This window comes from Kwoniella shivajii, chromosome 3 (genome assembly GCF_035658355.1).
Source record: "Kwoniella shivajii chromosome 3, complete sequence".
Lineage (NCBI taxonomy): Eukaryota > Fungi > Basidiomycota > Tremellomycetes > Tremellales > Cryptococcaceae > Kwoniella > Kwoniella shivajii.
The window spans coordinates 418,301-442,227 of record NC_085910.1 but is presented as its reverse complement, the minus strand read 5'-3'; the positions used below and the strand labels follow the sequence as shown (position 1 = coordinate 442,227).

The 23,927-nt window shown below is 41.6% G+C and overlaps 7 protein-coding genes across 7 annotated transcripts; 3 read left to right on the top strand and 4 right to left on the bottom strand.

Moving 5' to 3' along the window:
• Positions 1 to 334: 334 nt before the first annotated feature.
• IL334_002384 (uncharacterized protein) lies at positions 335 to 1,950 on the bottom strand (the record flags this gene model as incomplete). Its single annotated transcript, XM_062934130.1, has 3 exons — positions 335 to 1,512; positions 1,593 to 1,731; positions 1,915 to 1,950. The coding sequence occupies 3 exons, from the start codon at positions 1,948 to 1,950 to the stop codon at positions 335 to 337; spliced, it is 1,353 nt and encodes a 450-aa protein (XP_062790181.1).
• Positions 1,951 to 2,227: 277 nt separating this feature from the next.
• On the top strand, positions 2,228 to 7,109 carry IL334_002383 (uncharacterized protein; the record flags this gene model as incomplete). The annotated part of the gene is made up of 24 exons (XM_062934129.1): positions 2,228 to 2,368; positions 2,434 to 2,541; positions 2,652 to 2,792; positions 2,876 to 2,989; positions 3,057 to 3,131; positions 3,188 to 3,270; positions 3,332 to 3,432; positions 3,491 to 3,591; positions 3,651 to 3,830; positions 3,878 to 4,161; positions 4,219 to 4,442; positions 4,495 to 4,575; positions 4,627 to 4,815; positions 4,866 to 5,034; positions 5,091 to 5,178; positions 5,232 to 5,328; positions 5,385 to 5,457; positions 5,512 to 5,671; positions 5,731 to 6,052; positions 6,106 to 6,324; positions 6,390 to 6,654; positions 6,762 to 6,888; positions 6,952 to 7,024; positions 7,090 to 7,109. The coding sequence occupies 24 exons, from the start codon at positions 2,228 to 2,230 to the stop codon at positions 7,107 to 7,109; spliced, it is 3,435 nt and encodes a 1,144-aa protein (XP_062790180.1).
• A 367-nt stretch (positions 7,110 to 7,476) lies between these two features.
• IL334_002382 (uncharacterized protein) lies at positions 7,477 to 9,206 on the top strand (the record flags this gene model as incomplete). Its single annotated transcript, XM_062934128.1, has 5 exons — positions 7,477 to 7,535; positions 7,626 to 8,392; positions 8,475 to 8,566; positions 8,658 to 9,043; positions 9,113 to 9,206. 5 exons carry the CDS (start codon positions 7,477 to 7,479, stop codon positions 9,204 to 9,206), a joined length of 1,398 nt encoding a protein of 465 aa, XP_062790179.1.
• A 175-nt stretch (positions 9,207 to 9,381) lies between these two features.
• IL334_002381 (uncharacterized protein) lies at positions 9,382 to 10,449 on the bottom strand (the record flags this gene model as incomplete). Its single annotated transcript, XM_062934127.1, has 5 exons — positions 9,382 to 9,418; positions 9,506 to 9,852; positions 9,967 to 10,089; positions 10,234 to 10,280; positions 10,377 to 10,449. 5 exons carry the CDS (start codon positions 10,447 to 10,449, stop codon positions 9,382 to 9,384), a joined length of 627 nt encoding a protein of 208 aa, XP_062790178.1.
• Positions 10,450 to 11,185: 736 nt separating this feature from the next.
• Positions 11,186 to 11,524, bottom strand: IL334_002380 (uncharacterized protein; the record flags this gene model as incomplete). Its single annotated transcript, XM_062934126.1, has 1 exon — positions 11,186 to 11,524. One exon carries the CDS (start codon positions 11,522 to 11,524, stop codon positions 11,186 to 11,188), a length of 339 nt encoding a protein of 112 aa, XP_062790177.1.
• A 2,114-nt stretch (positions 11,525 to 13,638) lies between these two features.
• On the bottom strand, positions 13,639 to 18,046 carry IL334_002379 (uncharacterized protein; the record flags this gene model as incomplete). Its single annotated transcript, XM_062934125.1, has 6 exons — positions 13,639 to 13,663; positions 13,730 to 14,097; positions 14,177 to 15,176; positions 15,230 to 17,213; positions 17,279 to 17,363; positions 17,420 to 18,046. The coding sequence occupies 6 exons, from the start codon at positions 18,044 to 18,046 to the stop codon at positions 13,639 to 13,641; spliced, it is 4,089 nt and encodes a 1,362-aa protein (XP_062790176.1).
• A 2,218-nt stretch (positions 18,047 to 20,264) lies between these two features.
• IL334_002378 (uncharacterized protein) lies at positions 20,265 to 23,854 on the top strand (the record flags this gene model as incomplete). Its single annotated transcript, XM_062934124.1, has 3 exons — positions 20,265 to 22,344; positions 22,409 to 22,568; positions 22,642 to 23,854. 3 exons carry the CDS (start codon positions 20,265 to 20,267, stop codon positions 23,852 to 23,854), a joined length of 3,453 nt encoding a protein of 1,150 aa, XP_062790175.1.
• Positions 23,855 to 23,927: the final 73 nt, after the last annotated feature.

Here is a 23,927-nt window from a genome sequence, read left to right as displayed (position 1 = left end):
ATATCTGAGGAAAATAACGCAGTAGATGGTAATCTACGTATATATAAATATACCAACATTTCATTTTCTATAGATTCACATGGGAAAGGGTTGATGGTCGGCGACAGTCATATTAGGTTTTTAGTTGATAGAGTAGATCATTTTAGTTGTTTATGCATACATGTTAATCATGAGTCATCGATAAAAACGAGATTATAATGGTGTTACAATAAGAGAGGAGAATGTGAACGATGGTTCCCAAATTTCGATGTTCTGGAAGAGGAATGCTTTCAATTACAGAGATACTCTGTCTTCCATAATATGTACTAATGTTCCTTTCGTTTAGTTTGATATGCTACTTCCTCCCATCCCATCCATCTTCTCCCCAAGGACCACCTTTGCCCGCCCAAATCTTCCTTAAAATGTCATCTTCTTTCCCAACACCATTCCCTCCCAGGCCTCTATGTTCTAATGCGAATACTAGATCTACCAAAGTCAGGCATTTATCATCTTGAACCCTTTTTTCTCCGGTACCAGTACTTTTATCATCCTTATCTGTCAATATTAACCTTCTTGTCGGATTCGTTATTGTGGGTTTATGTTTTTTGGTTGGTCTATCCTTTTCTCTCTCACTTTCTGGTGTTGATCCTGATCCAACAGCATTTGGCGTAGAAGGTTCGATTGATTTATCTTTATCTGCTTTATTCGTATCAGAACCAGAACCGAATAGAGATGATTCTTTCAATTTTGATTGTTTGTTTGAATCTTTTTCAGCTTTTCTTTTTTTACTTGAACTTGATCCTGAATTGTTAGCTAAGGGAGATGAGATGGTAGGAACGTTTCCGGTCATCCAACCGTATTTTTTACCCATGCCAACTGATCTCATAGCTGTTGCATTAGCCATTTTATGTTGAACTTCAGCTGAAACGTCTCTTGGATTCAATGATTTTTTGATTGATTTCTTGGTACTACTACTATTTGACTCTTTGATAGCACCAAACATTGGTGTTCCTCCTCCCCCTCCCCCTCCACCGCCACCTATAGGTGTATTGATAGATGAGGAAGAAGGTTTGGATATGGGCGTAGAAGGCCCGGCTTGATCATCAATCCCCATACCCATGCCCATACCCATACCTCCGTTGATATAACTGTCTGATCCTGGTCCTAGAGAAGATTGACGTTCTTTTATCTTTTGTAATTCAGCTTCTTTAGCTAATCTCGTCATTCTGAATTTCCTGAATTCTTGTTCTTCTTCACGATACGATTTGTTCACTGCGTCCATGACTGAATTAGGATCTGAATTGACCAGATGACTCCACATTGATCTACCTTCATTCATCGACGTGGTCATCCTTGAAGGTCCGCTTGAAGAGGAGGATGAGGAATAGATAGGAGGAGTACGCAAATGTGATGATTGCGTTCGATGTTGTTGTGCTTGTAATGCAGAAGAAAGTAATGACCTGATTCTATTTTCGATTGATGATAACAGATATAATGATACTTCATTATCGAATGTCACTCCATGATCTTTAGCTACAAGAATTGATGTATTCAATTAGCTTTCACCAGGCTTCTATGGTGACTTGAACAGATGAAACGGATATACAACTAACCTATAGCTTCTACTTTTTCTTTCAACGCTGATTTACCTATCAAGTCTGTTTTCTTCGCTCGTGATTTGAGTCCTGCATACGATGAATTACTGGTAACTGCTTTACCTACGTTAAGTCGACGGGCGGCATCCTCTTCAGCCTGTTCATAAGTACATTGACGGGTGAGCTCAGCTCGAAGCGATCTTCGTCGGACATCGATGAAGGCGAGACAAGAAACGAAGAACGCATGCCCGAAATAACAAGGATAAAGTCGGACTGACATCCCATCTTTGTGTTTTCTGAAATGAACGTGAAAAACAATGAAATACCACAACAAACTCACCCGAAGATCAAATGTATCCCCTTTAGTCTTTTGCATTTTGATTTGCGATCTCTGCTGCCTCCAAGAATGGGACTCAGCGAAAATGAAAGCAGACCAGCGAGCTATCAAACACGATATTGCTTCAAATGCTGCTTGTTCTAGGAGTATATATACCCAATGTCATAAGTGGATGTTGATTCATGTTGTTACAGAATGAACCGGTCGCCACTCATTAACCAGGAAATCAGCTAAAATAGGCGTGAGAATCAACCACCCCATATGTCTCAATAGGCACGCGCTATTCCCACCATACTAAAGTGATCGCGCTCAAAACATGAGAGGAAGACGCGAGCTATTGACATTCTTTTTCTACATTCTTTCGACAATCTTTTTCATCTTATCATCATTGATATCCCATCGTACCACTTCATCATCTGTCCTTGCTTCTCATCCATCGCTTGTACTCCTGATAATGGTATGTTCAGCTGGAAAGTGGTTTCACAGCGGCTCTCACCCTTGATAGCTGACACATATTACTAGAACCCTTTATTGGCAGCTTCGAACGCGGCGAATGGAGGTGCAGGAATTGATGATGATAAACTATCAGATTATGTACCTAACTCTAGAGATTTATCAGTTTCAAGAGCTGTAAGTGATCGTTCTTATGGCTTCACATTTCCATTTGTTTTTTCGACCGAGGACGAAAAGCCAGATAAATGATTTATCTGTTATTGATGGTTATTTCATATGTCGTTTAGCCATCAGCGGTAGCTTCCGATGAACAAGATCAACACCATATAAATACAGCTCCGCAAACTCCTGAACGTGAATTAGAAGCTGACAGTGAAGATGAGTTGGAAGATGAGAATCTCGATGAAGATGCGTTAATGAATGGATCGGTAAGTGAACTATTTCACATTATGTTATGACTATGTGGTATAAGCTGGAACATAAAACTGATTTAGAATATTATACTTGATAGTCCAAAGCAGCCAAGAAAGCAGTGCAGTCATCAGCTAGGAAAGCTGCAAATGCAGAAAGGAAAGCACAAGTAGCTGAAATTGGTAAGAAGAGAAGTGCAATGGAACAAGCAAAGGTTAGCCGCCAACGCCAGCACCACAATTCCTATCGTCAGCGCAGCTAAAGAAATGGTATATGAACAGGTTGCAGATTCGATCAAACGATTTCAATATCTGCTCGGACAGACTGAATTATTCCAACATTTCATTGATCTCAAGGTGAGCTTCATATAGAGTATCTGATGAAATCTATAGTAGCTTACCATCGAATATAGAAACAACGTGAACCTGAATTCGCTCAAATGTTAGACGAACAAATGGCAAATTCAAATGGAAGCAAAGGTAAAAAGAAGGCGAAGTGAGCTTATTTCTCTCTCGAGACCCTAACACTCGAAGATTAGCTAACGAACATCTTTCAGTGATGCTCGACACAGAAAGTCGGAAAAAGAAGAAGATGAGGAATTACTGAAAGATGAGAATGCGGAAGATGAACCTTTTGTATTCGAAGAGAGTCCTCCTTGTAAGTCATCTGTCGTGGCTGTAGATTCAGCTTCTTCATAGCTGACGTCAGAGCGCAGATGTCAAGGGCGGAAAGATGCGAGATTACCAAGTACAAGGTCTAAACTGGATGGCATCGTTGCATCATAATGGTATCAACGGTATCTTAGCTGATGAAATGGTAAGCTGCGGGATTACTGTCAAGCTTTCTCCTTGCGCTTACATGTCTTGCTAAATTAGGGTCTCGGTAAAACACTTCAAACCATTTCCTTCCTTGGATACCTCAAATTCCATCGTGATACTGCAGGACCTCATCTTATCGTTGTACCCAAGTCCACACTGGATAATTGGCATCGAGAAGTCATGAAATGGGTCCCTGGATTCAACACTTTGGTGCTACAGGGTACTAAAGAGGAGCGAGTGAGTTACTGTTGCGTCGATCACGTCAAATGCTAATTCGTGTATAGCTCGAACTCATCAACAAACGAATCCTGACTCAAGATTTCAATATCCTCATTACCTCCTATGAAATGTGTCTTCGAGAGAAATCAACGCTGAGGAAATTCAGTTGGGAATACATCATCATCGACGAAGCTCACCGAATCAAGAACGTGGATTCGTTGCTCAGTCAAATCATCAGAACTTTCGCAAGTAGAGGAAGATTGTTGATTACCGGTACTCCACTACAAAACAACTTGCAAGAATTATGGGCATTATTGAATTTCATTTTACCTGATGTGTTCTCGTCAAGGTGAGCTGTTTTCCGTGGTCATACTCAAAAACATAGCTGACTCTTGTCTTCTGCTAGTGAGGACTTCGACGCGTGGTTCAAGACTAAAGATGATTCCGATTCTGACGCTGTAGTCAAACAACTTCATAAGGTTCTGCGACCTTTCTTACTGCGACGTGTCAAGGCAGATGTCGAGCATTCGCTTTTACCAAAGAAGGAAATCAACTTGTACGTCGGTATGACGGAGATGCAAAGGAAGTGGTACAGAATGTTACTGGAAAAAGACATAGATGCAGTCAACGGTCAGTTAGGGGTTCAATTATTTGTAAACGATCAGCTGACAACGATCTTTAGGCGCCTCCGGAAAGAAAGAAGGGAAAACCAGGTTGTTGAACATCGTTATGCAGTTGAGAAAGTGCTGTAATCATCCTTACCGTGAGCTCGATGCATCAAACCTACGAATGTGGTCCTGATTCTGCGACACAGTATTCGATGGTGCTGAACCTGGACCACCTTTCACTACCGACGAACATCTCGTTGACAATGCTGGTAAAATGGTCATCCTGGACAAATTGCTCAAATCAATGAAAGCTAAAGGATCGCGAGTCCTTATATTCTCTCAAATGAGTCGAGTTTTAGATATCTTGGAAGACTATTGTCAATTCAGAGGACACCGTCAGTATCACGCACCGTGCTAGCTGTGCATAGCTGACAAAGCTCTCTAGAATATTGTCGAATCGACGGTAACACTGCTCACGAAGATCGTATTTCCGCGATTGATGACTACAATGCGCCGGGAAGCGAGAAATTCGTATTCTTGCTTACCACCCGTGCAGGTGGTTTAGGTATTAACCTTGTCACCGCGGACATTGTCGTATTATTCGATAGTGATTGGTTAGTTGTTTCCAAGCCTATATATTTTGGTGCCAAGACTAACCATTGTTGTACAGGAACCCTCAAGCGGATCTGCAAGCGATGGACAGAGCGCATCGTATTGGTCAAACAAAGCAGGTTTACGTGTTCAGATTCATCACTCAGGTGAGCTATGAGTCGAAATCGAAATACGGGAAGTTAGCTGAAGTCAATTACAGGACGCTGTGGAAGAGCGTATTCTGGAAAGAGCGACTCAGAAACTCAAACTTGATCAAATGGTCATTCAGGAAGGACGTTCACAGCAAAATCAAAAAGGTGAATTCAGCTTGCGTCGCAAGGAGGAGATTCTGGGAAGCTGACCTCCAATACAGTTGGACAAAACAAGGATGAATTACTTGATATGATTCAACATGGTGCCGAGAAGATCATAAACAATTCCCAGAGGTGAGCTGAGTTACAATTGTAGTCTAAAATGAGCACAGCTGACACTTCGGACAGCATGTTGATCGACGACGACATCGATGAGATCATCAAGCGGGGTGAAGATAGGACCGCTGAACTTAATAGCAAATACGCCGGGCTGGATTTGGATGCCCTGAACAGTTTCAAGTCAGAGTCGATGGTGAATACTTGGGAAGGAGAGGATTATGCAAACAAGGTGAGTCATCACTGTTCATTGGAGAAAATCGTATCATTGACGGAAATCCCGGCATGTAGCGAGGAGGCAAAAACCTCATTTGGATCGAACCTGCAAAGCGAGAACGAAAAGGCAATTACTCTATCGATCAGTATTACCGAGACCAGCTCAATACCAGTGCACCCAAATCCGATAAACCAAAAATTTCTAGACCACCCAAGCAAGTTCACATCAATGACTTCCAGTTCTATCCACCACGATTGGTAGAATTACAAAATCGAGAATTTGATGCGCATAGAAAAGCTCAAAACTACGTTGTGCCCTCACGAGAACTCGAAGATGGCGAGACTGCTGAACAGGTAGAAGCTGAACGGGCCGAAGAACAGGAAAGAATCAACACTGGTAGGTGCCAGATTGGGGATCTTCGCAATCACCTACTGATTTGTTTGTCACAGCTGAACCACTTACGGAAGAAGAAGTCGCGGAGAAAGACGAGCTTGTCGGTGAAGGGTTCCCAGACTGGCAAAGAAGACATTATCAAGCTTTCATCCGAGGAGCTGAGAAATTCGGTCGAAATGCTATCGATAAGGTTGCAGATGAGATACCTGATCACACCGAAGATGCTGTGCGAGAATACGCCTCTGTATTCTTTGAACGATACAAGGAACTAAAAGGTGAGCGGATTCTTCATTACTTCTTGCCATTGTGAAGAGGAACTGACAAAGAACACATTCTGTAGATTGGGAGAAGGTGATGGATCGAATTCGAATTGGAGAAGAGAAAATTAGAGAACAACAAGATCGAATCGATGCATTGCATCGTAAAGTAAAAGCGACCAAATATCCTCTACAAGAATTGAAAATCATGTATGGACAGAATAAAGGTAAAACCTACAGTGATGAAGAAGATCGATTCTTGTTGGTTAGGATGCACCATCATGGTATAGATAGAGATGATTGTTATGAGTTGATCAAGAGGGATATAGGTGAATGGCCATTATTCAGGTGAGTAATGTCTCGCATGTCTGCCGACTGTTGAGTTCCTCGAACCGTGAAAATATTGTTTCGTTACTGCGATTTGACCTGTAGCTTATGTTGAATACCTATAACAGGTTTGACTGGTTTTTCAAATCAAGAACACCGGATGAGCTCAAGCGAAGAGCACAAACTCTGTTACTATGCGTGATGAAAGAAGAAGAGAAAGGAGAGGAAGAAAAGAAACCTGTCAAGGGAGGAAAGGTTAGCTGTTATCCCGTTCCTGTAGGCAGAGTGTTAGCTGACCTATGCGATTCTGATGAGCAGAAAAGACCTATCGACGACTTGAAAACTGCACCCGGATCAAGAGATACCACACCCAGTGTCAGTGGTCAAAAGAGTAAGTGTATTCTGCTTCAACGTTAATTGATGTATACAAGCTGATATGTTTCACATTCATAACAGACAAAAAGAAGAAGGTATAGATGGATCTTGTTCATGTTTGAGTATTATGAAGTGAGACGAATAGGGGGCAGATTACAGTGTTTGTACTATTTGAATATTATGGTTGAATGCATAACTAGACTTGACTGTCTTGCTCTGTCTTCTTCCCATCCATCTCAATGATCTTCTGTCGTTCATTCTCCAATAATTTTTGACGTGAATGCTGATTATATTTTGGGTTATCGGTTGCGGTTACGGTTATGTGGAGTATGGTGGAGGGTTAAACGCCGTAATTTAAGCGCGAAAGTACAACATCGATCTCAGTAGATATATTGTCCATTTCTATACTGCAACGAATCTCATCTTACAAACCGACCTCCTCTAAGACAGTTCCACAAGGTCAGAAACATGTCCAGTCTATTGAGATTCAGCGTCGCTCCAGCTGTTCAAGCTACAGAAGCACCCCCGTGAGTCTCCTTGACGGTCATGACGTAGCATCTTTTTCCTGTTGATGACTTTTATATCGATACTGACACTCGTGGGATCGTTCGGTACAGTATACCTAAAGCACAGGGATGGGGACGAGAATATGTGAAGACACCGACACATGGAGATTTATTGGATTTGTCACAAGGTGTACCCAAATCCGCACCTCATCAAGATGTCCTAAATGCTTTGGCCGTATCTTCTTCAGATCCATTATCAGCTAAATATGGACCTATATTAGGTGAATCGTCCCTAAGAGAAGCTTATGCCGAAGAAATCAGAATACAATATCAATTATCTACTCCCCATTCTGCATCTCGCCCCGAAAGTGAAAGTGAACAAGGAGTGAGAGGAGTCAACATGGAAGATGTAGCAATTACGACTGGATGTAATATGGCTTTTTTAACTTTGATAATGGCATTGTGTCCACCTTCGAAATCAAGTGTTTTAATTCCTTTACCAAGTTATTTCAATCAAATGATGGTATTCTCTCTACAGTCTGTCAAACCAATCTATATTCCATGTGATACAACAAACGCTTTTAAACCTTCCTTGTCCACCACCAGAGAATATCTATCTACAAAGCAAAATAACAATGCAAAAGAACAGGTCAAGATGATATGTTTGGTCTCACCTAATAATCCAACTGGATCAGTTTACTCTCATAAAGAAATTAAAGAATGGTATGATCTAGCAAGAGAATTTGGTATAGCTTTGGTCTTAGATGAAACTTATAGAGACTTCGTTGAAGATGAAAATGGTGAAAGAGGTGTACCACACAAATTATTCGAAGAACCAGATTGGCGGGAAACTCTCATCAGTTTAGGTAGTTTCAGTAGTAAGTGAATCGGCCTTTACCATATATACATATACATGGATTCCATGTCAAACAGCTAATATCTCATTTTACCGCTCAATAGAGGGTTACAGAATACCAGGACATAGGTTAGGGAGTATAATTGCCAGTCCCGCGTTACTTAAACATATAACCACTATTTGTGATTGTATGCAAGTGAGTGATCTCGCTTCTACGTATTCACTCGTGCTTCCAGGAGCGGAATGAAACCACAGAGCTGATCGACAATGTCATCGTGATCTATCAGATTTGCGCACCTCGTCCACCTCAAATAGCTTTATCTTCATTATTACCTTCACTCCGATCAGACTTAACATCATCATCGAAAGCACTCTCGCATCGACGAGATCTGTTCAGCAAAGTAGTCAACTCAATTCAAGGATGGAACGTAGTTTCGATTGGAGGTTATTTCGCTTACGTTTCGTTTCCATCTGACTATTCATTTGCTTCATCGACTGTTGGTCTTAAAAGGAAAAAGTTGGGTAGTGAAGATATAGCTAAATTGATGGCTACAAAATTGGGTGTGGTCACTTTACCTGGAAGTTTCTTTATGCCAAATTTGAAAGATGATGATATTTGGGAAAATGATGTCCTAAAAGGTGGAGAAGAATTGAAAGATGATAAATGGTTAAGGTAAGTCTCCAGATTCGAGGTTGTGTGTGACAGATTGGAAATATTGGCTAATCGTAATCTTGGATATAGATTCGCAGTTGCAAATGTAGAAGATGAAGTCATACTCAAACTTGGACCAAGATTGAAGGAGATGAACAAGCTTATGGGTATGGACGAGGAATGAGATCCGGAATAGAAGCGTTCGATTGTATGTGATGCGGTATCGGTGTTCGATTTGAGATGGTTGTACAAAATGGGATTTATGGATAAAAATGCATAATACAGATAAGGGGTTACTCGAGGGATATAATATTACTAGCCAGATGTATCCGATAGACATGTGTACTTTGTAGATTGAATCAAGCTGTGGATTGAGCTTGTTTCTCCAACAACCGTCTAAGTAAAAGTTGTTCAGATCAGCTGGAATCCTATTTTCGATCTGCGATGGTACACCAAAGCCATGTCGTTAGGTCCCAAACTTACCTTCTAGCTTCCAAGATCATTTTCTCTTTCCTTTCCTTCAAAGTCAATTCTCTTTTTTCCTTCGTATCTTCCCATCTCATCTTGTCCTCTTCTGATTTACTTCCAACATCACTTGACGGCGTTGAAGTTCCTGATGCCGTGGGAGTTGGTGAATCAGGCTCGATCTCTCTCTCTTTACCTTTATGTGAAGGGATTCTCGACGATAAATTATATCGATCGATCAAAGATGTATTTTTGAATGATGATTTGCTGTTGGTATTAGCTGTTTGAGGTGTGTTACCTGCTGTCGGTGTGGTAATTGCGATTTCAGGAAGGAGAGAAGCTGGAATTGAGAAGTTCGGTGGGGGCTATGTATTTTCACACAGCGAGTTAGCTTCTTATCACTTTGTACTGAGTTATATTATATTCTTCTTGTACGAAATAACGGATCCAGTCGTCTAAAAGGTGTGATATATACATACAGCAGGTAATGTTCCTCGTTCGAGTATTTCCTCAGAAGTAGCTTGAGCACTCCTAGTTCTAGATAACGAATAAATGATATTCGGTATTGGGATATGAGGGAATGCTCCGTGCACCGTGTCAACCTGATTATCAGATTGGTTATACGTCAATGATAGATTCAGAATAGTATATATGATTTAGTGCAGTGAGAATCGAGAGAGATAAACAGTCGGATTTGATCATAGAGAGATATGGAGGGAAAGATTGAAGGAAAAGGATATACGTACCATAGGTCGTGTGACACCCCTAATACCTCCTCCCGAATCATTCGTTTCTATTTAACAAATGGTTGTCAGCTAAACCAGACTCACTTCCGATTAGAAAACTTTGGAGGAAGACTGTCCAACAAAACGGGAGGTTTTAGACTCACTTGATCCGGTAAACCATCTTACCAAGAGATAAATGGCTCCTATGATTATCAAAGTAGGTATTATATCTTCCATATTCAAATGAAATTCGAGGACTTTGCGTTCTGGCTGACAAAGGAGATAACGGGTGATACGCTTCTGACTTTCTGGTTGTTAGCGTAAGATTCTGGGGATATACTATCGATGACAGGGAAGAAACAGCCAATGATGATGATGTTGAGAGATGAGGTCTCAGTCGACAAAAGGGTGGCGAATTCACCAGATCCTGAGTCAACGTGGCACTTTACAGGACTAGCATCGCTAAACAATTATCTGCTCTTCAATGGATCGAAATACGGTATACATACGAGTAGGAGAACGAGCCACGGGCAGTATAGACATCGACTTTCTACCTAATTACTGGCAGTACACTACACAGGGTTAGATGATGTAGACACAGTACAAAAGGGAGTCATGTCGAAGTCAATGGTCTTAGTACGTGACTTCCCATGAGGGGGGCATTTTGCCGCAATCACTGCCCAAACATTCTGCCTCGGGACACGATATGAAAGTCTGCGCGGCCCCAGTAACTTTAAGATTGGCATCGAAGATCGCGTCCAAGGAGCCTAGATTTACATCGACGGGAACTGTGACTTGACACTGTTCCATATCATTTTCGATACGTGACCCCAGTGGCGTGGATTTGTTATATATGCGAGATTATATAGTGGCAAAAGGTTATGATGGAATGAACGAGTACCGAGTAGAAGAACCGTGCAATAAGTTAGCGCTCATTCATCTATACTTCGGAACAAAGGATTGAGACAGGCGATCACTGGTAAGAAGCAGTAGATTGCGCAATGGAATTGTATGATCTCACCTTGTAGTGCCATTTGACAGCATAAGTATCACTTTCGAAAACATCCAAAGAGAATGATTGAATCGAATGATCTTGTTCATTAGAGTTCTTAAAATCGTCTGAAAAGAATTCGAATTTCCCCCTCTGCTTGGGTCCCATTGCCACGGTCTTATCATCTGAATAAACGAGTCTGGTCCTATCAGGAATCCAAACATTGATGGTCGTGGCAGGGTCGACTCTTTTTACAGGCGTTGCAACGGTGGCTCTAGTCAAAGCCATTACAGCGAATAAGACAGTAGACTTGATGAACATTGTTAGGGATTTTTTAATCGATGAAATTACAAATAATGTATGAAATAGATGGGAAGAAACTAGCGCAGCTAGTGTCACAAGTATGATATGAGTTTGCTAAGGTGATATTGCTTCTCGATCAGCATCTTTTGCTTCATTTCTACCTCGATATCTATATAAACACAGGTAAGTGTGGATACAGATGGACTGGATGGACTGGAAAAGTATGACCCTTTTTCATATCCTAGAGGAAAAGGGAGATATGTGAAGGGTTAGATTCCCTATCATCAATGTAAGGAGGAGACCAATCTCTCCTCTGAGATGTCATTCAATCATGTTGTCTTCCATTCAACATCTCGCCAATCACAGCTCCTCACCCCGAAGTGATCTTCACGGGTGGAAATGAACATGACAGGATGACAGCTTCAATCAAGGGACGATGAGAAATCCATTGTTTCACCTTTTCATATCAATTGGTATTTAATGAATCGAGGACAAGGGAGTGTTTTGCTGCAACATATGACCTTGGGCGATCAATCGGGATCGGAATAACAGATGAACGCATTTGACTGAATAGGTAAACTAATTTGTCACTCCCATGTTTGGGCATGAGATGCACTGATTAGGCTTAGCGAAAAGATGAAAGGGAGATCAGATGACGTGGAAAGACTTTTTCTGGTCAAGGTAACAACAATTCCGAGAATGAGGTAATAGATGATGTCGTATATCGATTGAGAATTGAGCCTACTATCAGTACGTTGGAAGAGGCACAGGGATCAGTGCAAGCAGAATTGTGACTGCATTTTTGATTTAATCTGCGATCAATAAAAGTGAAAAGTGCAAATGAACCATTCCCTATTCAAGACCCGCAAGCAAATGATGTATGGGATGGATGGTGAAGAATGGTGAGTTCCGCTCGTGGTGGGGCATTTTAGGCTTCACAATTGACATAATCATTGGAAAACCTGTCCATCTATATACACAGTACTTGCAATAACATGATACACAGTAACAGCATTTATATCACAAATCTTCTGATCATTTTCCGGTCGTTTACATATATATATATGTCCAGCACAAGTCCGTACTGAGGATTGAAAAATCGGAAGACTTCCCGTATCATTGCATTGTTTGATTGAACAAAGAACAACATTCCTTTCATCAAGGTAATTAATCCAATTCCTCCCTTAAGGAGATTCAGTATGGTTGACTTCCGATTGATCATTCCGTCGATCATTGCACTTTGCTCCAAGTCGATCATTACATTTTAAGGAGATATGCTAAGATGAGATTGTAATTGACGGATGATGGAGTACCTATAATCAATCATGAAAGGAGTATACTCTTGGAAGTTATGGTACCAGACATCACAAGATTGAAGGCGGGCTTTTGCAATCGCGACATCTGTGTTCATCTTGGTGATGGAGCCATTACGAACAACGGGAAATGCAATAACGCTTCTCCCATGTCATACCGAGCTATGATGCGATGCATTCACTGTTCTCGAATGGTACGGTGCATAATCCGATACATGACTCCATCATCTCATTCCTCAGTTTACCGGGTCATCAACTCAAATCAATGTGTATACTATGTATAATTAATCACCGCGAGGCTGATGAGAACGGTAATGAAAGAAACAAAAAAATGATCTTGACAAGAAGAAATGTTGATAATATGTAAAAATGAAATTACCATATGGGGTATATATTGATAACAGAATAAGTCTAATCGTGATTAGGGATAATCAAGTATTGTCAATGATGTAAAGTATAAACAACAGAATATAGTACATGGATTAAGTTGTATGATTTGCTATGTTTGTGCGCGAAAAGGGAAGAAGAAGAAGAAGGAAAAATGAGAACCGAATCCGTGTATATAAAAATATTCCTTGTCTCTTGAGAAAGTCCGTGTAAATGTGTGTGATGGTGTATGAATTGGGTAAAACTGTGATGTTGTATCAATTGATACAACAGGTAAAATGATGAGCGATTGAATGAATGGTATTGAGCTCCGCCTGAGAACCGATTTTGCGAAATTAGCAAAGTACGACTTTGTTGCGTGAGCCACGAAAAGTTCAGCTCACTCTACGAAGGACTAAATATAGTTATACGATAAGAATTGGTAAAGGATGTCTAATGCGTTAAAGTAGCAGTGCGTCTGCGATTTCCCAAATTTTTATTAGCAGTATTCACACCATAGCCATGGAATAGAGCGGATACTCACTCTAAAACGGTTTGATATATGAATTTGAATGACCATACACTACCTCTCAATCTTTTGATATTTAGCAGATATAATCCTGGCAAGTTTTTTATTCTACACAACTCGATCACGAATTTGACTTCATCTCCACTATCAACTGAATGTTCACCATATAAAGGTTCCGCATTTGGCACAGGTGAATTAGGGAATTTATCGGTAGAAGATAAATTAGGTGTATTTCCAATCGAAGGTGAATTGAATATCTCTGATTCACTTCTTGGTAATTGCGATGAATAAGACGATCCACGTCGGAGTAACATCCCTTTCAGCCCACTTGATAATCCTCCTGAAGAAGGTGACATGGGTAATGGAAGACCTCTTGAGTCGGTCTATCGAGATCAAGAGAGAATCAGCCGTTACGATCGCATCAACAGAGGAAGCGAAGTCAAGATGACGAGTATCACTTACCTTCGAGGTACTGGCTGAGCTCATCAGATTGAATGAACTCATTCCTGATCCTACACTCATCACACTTCCTAAAGCAGTTGTAGCACCCGCCTTTCTCCTTCTAACACGTGTGCATCGAAGTCTAAACTCATTCTCACGTTTGATATCCATACCCATTTCTTGCAAAACGCTGAGGACTTCAGCCATGACCTCTTTTGGTGGTTTGGAAGAAAGAGCAGATTGATCAACTAAACCAGTATGAACTCTCATTTTCAAGTCTTCTGATCCTGCTCTTGGTCGATTCACTTTTTCGGCTAGTCGTGGAGTTGTTGATCCTGACTGTGATGGTGATATTCTATGAGATTTAGATCTTTCGGGTGTTGGCACTCTGCCTCTTGTAGGTGATAATAGGTCGGAAGTAGACTGGACATTGACCTTGTTTACCGCTTCACCAAGAGGTACTCTAGTAGGCTCAACTACTGTTGGGATGGGTTTAGGTAAAGTGGCTGATTCAGGTTGTGCTTCATCGACATCAGGCTCTTCAGAAACCAAAACAACGGGTCCTTCTTGAGTATGTCCTATACTGCTTACTGAAGACATGGCCAGGTTGGCTGTTGATCCTCCCAATCGCTCGCTAGCCCGAGGTCGAGCAGGTGATACTCTTACAAAGGATGATTGAGAATCTGATCTGACTCCAGCTGATTTCAAACTGACAAGAGTATCCTTGGCAAGCGATTTGCGTCGGAACCAATCCATAACCTTCTTAGCGGCTTTGCTGGAAGCAGTCTTGTGCGGAGGCGAACTGGCTTGCTGAGCCGCGAACGCATCGACTGTAACGATTGATGGGGAAGATTGACCGGCCTGAGGAGTTGTTGTAGGCTGAATGCCTTCCCGCTCAATGACCATCGGCGGTGATGTAGGCTTCGCTTTAGTCATTTGTGGCTGAGCAGGATTCATGTCTCTCGCAGCTAGAGGAGTAACAGGGATGATAGGACTTGATTTCTCGTCGCGAGAGGTTCCCCTGTTACGTTTCGTTAGCATAATAGTAGAGGATATAAGTAGTTGTTATCTCACCTGTTAACCATAAGCTGCAGAGTCCTTCTTCTGGACTTCTTGTCTTGATCAGCTGTTCCAGGTCTGGAAATGGACATGGAACTTCTCTTTGCGTGACCGGATTGCAAGGCGATAGCAGACGCACTTGCGCTTGGAGGAACCGAACGGTTCTCGTCGTTTGTGTGAGAGGTCTGACCGAGTAGTTTGGCGAGACCGAACTTGTCGAGTGACATACCCTTTCTGTATCTCTCTCGTTTGGGAGCTTTGGGTAGACCGGAAGGGTTGAGGTCTGTATTCCTTGGTTCAGGTACCGATGAAACAGCAGGAGTTGTACGAGCAGGAGGCATGGAGTCATGTCGTTTCCTTTCGTTGAGTAGGGATGCTTTGGGTGTGGGTGGAGCGACTCTCTCAGCTCGAGGAGTAGTAAGGTTGACTTCAGCCTTGTTAGGGACGGATGCTCGTGGAGTAGAAGGTGAAGTAGGTAGTTGTTGGGCGACACCTTTCCTTGAAGGTGTGCTTGGAACGACTGGTACTGTCACATTTTGCTCCTCGATCTCGGGGAGCGGAGAACCTATCGTAGGTGGAGTGAGTAATGGAGCAGCTTCTGTGCCAATAGACGCTTCCCGGACAGGCGAATTTGTTTCAGTTTGAGCATGTTCGTTATCGGATGAACCAGATTCCATCTCGACATCACTCGTACCACCGTTTCTGACATCGGACATGACAGGAGCAAGATGTTCTGACTGGTCTTCCGAATCAACTTCTTTCCCTTTCTCCTTGGCGTGTATCGCCTCTTGCATTCTCTCGTAAGAGGCCTCACCATCATATTCGACTTGTATAGTATGCCTGTTCTTATTTGCTGACATGGACGGTCTAGCTCCTACTTCATGTTCGATAGGAGGAGTTACCATGGGGGTAAGTAGACGTTCATCTTCCACAGCCATATTAGAATCTACTGCGATAGAGTCTGTTGGAGTAAGAACGGGAGCGGTGTTTACGATGGGTTTAGGAGGAGAATTAGAAGGAGATGGTAGAGTTGAGATGGTAGGCATGGTTGGGGTGGGCATACTGGCAGGTGAAATCACCATAGGAGCCTCAGGTAAGAGCTGAGCATGAGTTGGTACGGGTAAGGGAGGAGGTGGCATGATATGTCGAGATTCAAGAGGTGGTGTCCTGTGACCGGCATTACTGAGATACTCTGGCATTGTGTTCGTGGTAGGTAATGCTGAGTGATGTCGTTGTTCTCGACGCCGTTGATAGTCGAGCATACTTGCAGTGACTGTTGATCCAGGTACGCTACTCTGACTTCTCTGCATTTGCGCTCTAGCCTCTTTCGCTTCAGCTTGTACTCTTTTCCTCTCTGATAATTCCCGTTTCGCTTGCTGACTCTTCCTATACATCGCTTCTTGGAAGACATACTCGTGTTCATCAACAGTTCGAACGAAGACATCTCGATAACCGTCGAGCCAAGGATGTTCCATAATTTGATTGATTGTGCATCGATGTTCAGGTAGAGGAACAAGCATGATTTGAAGGAGTGATTTGGCGAGAGGAGAGATGTGTTCGGGGAAATTCAGCTTGGTGTTCATGATGTACTTGTATAGAAGGTTGATATTGTCTCCATCGGGATTCTGAGGATCGTCATCATAAGGGAGATAACCAGAAAGCATGGCGTAGAGGATAACACCACATGACCAGATGTCAACAGCGGATCCGACGTAAAGACCTTCCGATACGACAAGCTCAGGAGCCGCATAACATGGACTTCCACAACTTGTCGCCATCAGATCATCTTGAGCATGATCAAATCGATTCGCGAAACCGAAATCAGTGATGATGATATTTCGATGTTTGTCAAGAAGCAGATTTTCGAGCTTAAGATCCCGATGAACGATGTGCTTCCTATGCAAATAGTCGACACCGGAGATAAGTTGGGCGAATAGCTTTTGAGCATCCTTCTCTTTCAGATATCGATTTGCCAAGATGTGTTCGAACAGCTCGCCACCTGAAATGTCCGTCAGCTTGGACCAGGGAGTTATAATTTCGATGAGATACATTGAGATAACTCACCACCAGCATACTCTAGCACAATACCTATATACTTCTCGGTGTCAATCACATCAAACATACGCACGATGTTAGGATGTTTTAGGGTCTATTGGCCAGCGTGATCAGCAAGATGAGCTAGAAACAAAAGTCCATTTGGCTTACTTTCAACACGTCAATTTCACGTTCTACCTTGCTCGCTCTCGCTTCATCATCTAGACTACCTCGCCTTATCAATTTGATGGCAACTTCAACACCATAATCCGTATGCACACCAAGCTTGACTTTTCCGAATTCACCTTCTCCTAGCGTTTGTAGTAAAACGTAAGGACCGAAACCTATCATTGGCCGACGAGGATGATCTTGCTTGTACGCGTAAACCGACGGGTGGAGAACATACTCATCTGTGAGATATTCAGCCTTAGGCGGGGATGCGGTCGCTAATGTGGTTGTCGGATTATGCGATCTTCGATTAGCTGCTCTTGATTGTTGAGACTGAGCAGTGTGGGAATGTGAAGATGCGTGCGCGTGTGATGTTGACGCGATTGGTTCTGGCATGGGAAGGGGCATGGGCATTGATTGACGATGCCTTGCAGCAGCAGCTGCTGAAGTGGATTGAGAGGGTCCCGGTAAAGGAGCATGACCTGGACTGTATGAGCCAAATTCATCTGTAGTAGTCATGATTTGACCGGGGCCAGTGGAAGCTCGATATGCTTGTTGAGGTCGAGGAGCAGGAGGATGCTGGTACGAAGGAGAAGCGTGATGGGGATTAGCCGCGAAAGGGTCGGCCATCGGATATGACAATACAGTAGTCATGAAGTAGTTGAAAGACGTGTTTGCTTATATTTGCGAGTCTACGTAGTGATATGACTGATACAGATGAGGTTGGCGAAGATGAAGAATGCGTAAAAAGAGAATGGTGAGTCATGAGATTACAGAAATAAAGAACAAACAAAGAAGAAATGTCAGCTTTGCGCTTTTGCCTAATTGCACATGACCCGAGACACTAAACCAAACAGAACGAGATCATAACAAGAGTGGTGCAGAAGCAAGGTCCATGCGAGAGAGATATAGGGGTGAATGACCGAATTGATCGAGGTGGGAATGTGATGAGGCGGAAAAGGCGAACTAGTTGTGTGATTATAAAGCTCCAAAGAATGTATATGAAAGGAACGCGAAATGGAGCTGGATTGTATCTTGGGAAAGTAAACGATGGGAGGGGGAAAGGAATAGAGGGGATGAGTCTGGTGGTGTTCTCATGGACTGTTTGTTTTGTTACTCACTCAGTCTTAGCTCAAACAGGTTTATACTACCCCTTTCCAAGGTTGGATGTCTCGTCTTGTCTCACTGCTTATCCCTTCTTTTGGTCTACCCTGTGCTTCAACAGATTTGGTGCGGAAGTGATGATTGTAATCTTGACTGATATTGCTACCGATTCAATCGATTAGTCGAGTAGTTTGTGGTTGAGAGGTAGTTTGGTATGAAGGTGGATGGGATGTTGAAGTGGTGTCAGTGATATGATAGTAGGGTGTGGGTATGTGCTGAAACGCGATCACTCTGTATGTATGTATGTTTATATATGTATGTATATATATGTATGTGTTGATTTGTATTGAGTTTGTATTATTGTTGAGTTTGAAACGATCAAAGCGCGAAGTAAAAAGTGTCAGGTTGATAATTGATATTTGTCGTCGCAGAGTGTCACCGCATTCTCTTGTTTATTCTTTATAACCTGTAGATGGAAATCTAAACAATGTTTCCGAGTACAACTATACGATATGAATGGGTTTGTTGTTATTGTTGTTGTTGCTGTTGTTAACTGTTGACATCCTCTTTACCACCTGTACTTTGTATCTTTCTTTTCAACTCTCTCTCTCTCTTGCTGTGGATGTTATTAGTTATTATGGCAGCTTTCCAATAATTATAGGATAACAAGTTACCCGTAAACAAATATACCTTGAATTTCCTATCCAAGTAATTTGATGTGTCATCAGAGGGGGAGAATTCAGATCATAGAGTTTCAAGTTGTTTTTTTTTTCATTCGAATCAAAATCCTTTCTTCACGCGTCTTTCTTTTGTTTTCGTTAGTTTTTGGAATTTGAGACGCGTCTTGGTTTTAGCCAAGTGAAGGATGACATTCTAACTTACTTTGATATTTGATTCTTGCTTTTATCGTACCGTGCTCTTATACGTAAACAAGATTGTTCAATTCACTTAATTTTCTTACATACATAGCTGCTTTGGTAAAGTACATTCATTCGTGACCCTCAAACCCATAGCTGAGCCACCCCCACTTTTAAGTATGATTTCGGCGCTCATGTGGCGCTTTTTAAGATATGGATACACGCCTTTTGTGGTCATGACTGACTTGCAAAGTCATGGTAAAGCCGTCCTTTTATCTTCTCATTTCGTCGCTTTGCTTGTGTCCTGACTTTCGAGTGTGGAGATGCATCAAACACCACCTCGTCATCACCGGTCCCCAGGTCCCAAATTGTCTTCGAAATGATATCAACATGCAACATTTATAAGTCCCATTTGTTACTTATCCTACTGTCTTCATGTGTAGCGGAATGAACATCCCTTTTAGGAGCGAGAACAAAGACTCCTCGGCATCTGAGTAGATTCCCACTTTCCTGCTTACTGGCACATGTAGCAATCGGAGTCAATACTAATTCAACGATATTGCCAGTTATATTTCGTTGTCTCGGATGCCACCAACACACACAAGCTTAAAAACGTGCTAATTCAAAACAAGCATAAAAACATGAAACACGGACCCCACCCACGGAGAATGTGGCGATGTTCCATTCACCTAACATGGAGGTTTTAATTAAAGAAACTCGCTGGGAGATATATGGTGACGTCTGCATATTTTTATCTTCTTTCGTGTTGTGCGTCAAGTTCGTCATGTTCATTTCCAATCCTCAACTAAAGCTTGTGAATACTGAATCTTATCATTGAAAGCACCACACTGGAGGGTCATCATATCGCGAGCATCCAACCAGTCGCAATGTCAGATGAGATAGAAGAACCTTCCACAGCTTTATTAGAACCTATATCTACAATTCAACCATTATCACCCACCGAAGTCTTAGCTTTACCTCCTTCAGAAATCACTCCTTCCTTACTCGAAAGTTCATTCACACCTCTATCAGATGCAGAGGCTTTAGCATTTTCTTCAAATTTGATATCATCAGGAAAACTGGATAATTCTTCGATCGTAAGGTCGATCATCCAATTTGGGCAATCTCGAAGCTCAAGTGAATATGAAAGGCTGGAACAAGAGATTGGAGAAGACAGATATGAAGATGATGCAAGGAATCGCATAGGGGAAGATAAGGTTCGAGAAGAATTGATAAGGGGATGGACCATATTGGAAGAAGTAAAACGAAGGCTGGATACTTGGGATATAATATTACCGAAACCAGCTCCAGCTGTATCTTCACCCGTGGATGAGCAAGAAGAGAAAGAGGAGATTACGATCGATCCAACTCAAGAAGAAGAAATGGAATTGGACGATCCATGGGGTGAAGAAGACGTAGAAGATGATCATTCAAAGGGAATTCAGACTCCTTCTGCTCTATTAGATGATCCATGGAATGCGTCAACTTCCAATCCATCTTCTTCACCGACAACAGCAACTGCCAAATTAAATATTGAACCTCCTTCATCTTCCGACAATTCGCCACCATCAATCTCGTTACCATTGACCTCCTTCCTAACTCAACCTATTCCACTCTCAGCTTTAGATTTAGCTTCTACGTCCTCCTTAACAGCTCTAAAGGTCGTTTGTCAAAGGCATCACCAAGTGATATACCCTTTTAGATTCGCAATTATAGAAGCTGTACCAGGATGGGTTAGTCCCGTTGAAATTGAAAAAGAAGGATTACTCCCTTCTTTGGGAAATGATGATAATGAAAAGTGGATACAACCTATATCAATTAATCCGCCATCGTTGTTTCCAATTCTTTCAAAATTCTACCTCCCTCCTACCTATACTTACATATCGCCGACGATACAGTCAATACCTACAGTGTTATCGAGTCAAGATCTCACAAACTGGTATATCAATCACATACTCTCGCTTGATTCCTTGGGAATACTAGATAATCAATTGGCATGGGTCCAACACGGTGCTTCGTTGGGTGTGATAGGATTAGATGAAATAGGGGAAGATCTATCTTTGTTATCAAGATTAGTCTATGATGGTAATTTGACTCCGTCACAACACTCTCAATGGACATTGGGTAATTGGCAAAAATCGTCTTCTGATCAAATCATCAATGCTTATGTATCCAACTCTACTCCAGAAGGTATAGTAGGGGATATAAAAAGACTGGTCTTACCTTATTTATACGTATTGGAATCAAGAGCTGAAAGAGCTGGAAAGTCAGATCCAACGATAAAAGAAAAGTTATTACATGATTCGATATTATCATTACCTCTGCATTTGGCGTTACCAATATTTGAATCTTCCAAAGCGACATTGCCTTTATCTGAACGGATAATCAAGAATGATTTAGATGTTGCAAGATTAGCTTTATCAATCTTATATGGAACTCAAGAAAAATCAAAAGCAACTAATATTTGGTCCATCATGTCATCCATATTTGAATGTTTACCCGTATGGGAATTAAATGGAACCGATGAAATATCAGATTCAGAATTGACTTCAACTACATTAGAGTCAATCGCGAATTTTATTAGACCAACTACAACTTCACCAATACCAACTTCGAAAGATTTATGGTTATTCTTTCATCCATTACCATTCGCAAGTCTTTCAAGAGCTTTAGATATCTTGGACGTACATTTGGAATCAGGTGAAATATTATCGAAGTGGAATATATATGTTCAACTAAGTTTCTTGTTACAATCTAGTAAAAATCAGAAAGATCAATTTCAATTAGCGGAAAATTTAGTCAGGAAACAACTGGGTAAGAATTTAGATGAAAATGGTTGGAAAAAACTATGGGATGATATGAACAGATTATCTGGTGGTCAAGACGCTTTACTCAGAGGTGCGCTAGGAATGTTAGATCAAAATGAAAGAGCGAAGATATACCTGGGTGGTGTACTTAGCTCGGGAAGTGAGTGCAGTGTCTTTACTTTTCCCCCTTATCTGGGTCTCGCAGTGCTGACATCTGGCATCAGACTTTGACATAGCTAGGAAAATGATCAGAAAACTTTCCGCGTCAAATGTCGTGAATGATAAAGTGATAGAAGAGGTGGTACTAGAAACTTCGAAAGAATTTTACCTTTCTGCGGAAAGTGGGAATATACATACTGGTGAAATGAAATTAGCTTATGATGTGTGAGTTGAACCTTCTATTTTTCTTTGCAAAAAGGAACTGCTTGATAAGCTAATCACGGATCATTCGTCTCAGTCTAAGCGTTGCACCACAAACACCTAAAATCACCTCTGAGAAATCATACATCGAAGCTACATCCAGACTGACGACATTCTCTTCGATATCACTCACCCCAACCGAGATTCGACATACCTCAAACTCATTGAGGTTGATCGAAAGGGTCATAGAGTCTTCTGAAGATGCATACAAACATCCTGATATTATACTGGATTTATCCAATAAACTAGGTGCAAGTTCTGAAGTCGAAATCGGTTTAGTAAGAGCTATGATTGGAAGAAAAGCCTTGAATAAAAATGATTGGGTAAGATCTAAAGAAAGCATTCAAGGTATGATTGAGATAATCCGTAATCGAAGTCGTCGGAACAACAGAAATCATCCCAAATCAGATAGTATAACCCCGATCTCATCTATAACACAATCTACCACACCGTCGAAGTTGGATTTTGATAGTAGGCTCAACAATCAAGAAGATCAATTGATCAAAGAAATATGGGAATTATCATTTTCATTATCAACTCAAATTGATTATTATGATATCAAATCTAAATTGATATTATTGTCATATTCGTTAGAATTATGTCCATCATCTTCTATCCCCAGCGTCCTGACAACTTTCAAGGTTTTAGAAGGAGGTAGAATCAAATTAGACGAAGCTTCAAAGCGAAGACGTGAAGCTGGAATTTCAACGCCTAATATACCGCTTACCCCTTCATCGTTGAATGAGAACGAACAAGATCAAGCCGATAGATATTTCAATCAATCACAATCACATCAAGGAGAAGAAGAGAGAGTATTAGGTTCGAGAACAGCGGCTAAAGCAGCTAAATTAGCCATGGATTTAAGTGGAAGATATGGTTTAAGTGTTAATAACTTAAGAACTAAAGCTGCGGGATACCATTCTCCAATCATGGCAAGTAACCCCGTTTTGTCCCAGTTACCATTCAACCTTTCTCGATCCTCATCAAGATCACCTAATCCATCATCACGAACTCCAATACCATCGTCGATACCGATACCGATAAGGTCGGAAGATGATAGATCAGATGCAGGAAGTGAGCACTCAACAAACACATCAAGGGGACCGTCCCACGCACATGCTCCAAGAGAATTATTTGAAGGTATAGGTGCAGATGAAGCTGAAAGAGTTAGACTAGGAGCTAGGAGAGCGCTAGTGAGAGGGGTGGGTTGGTTGTTAGGCGCAGAAGAAGGTGAGATAACTGGGGAGTGAGTGGATCAACGGTATAATCCAGATGAATCCTGTTTCATATTGTATGCATAAATCATTGTATTCATGAAGACAT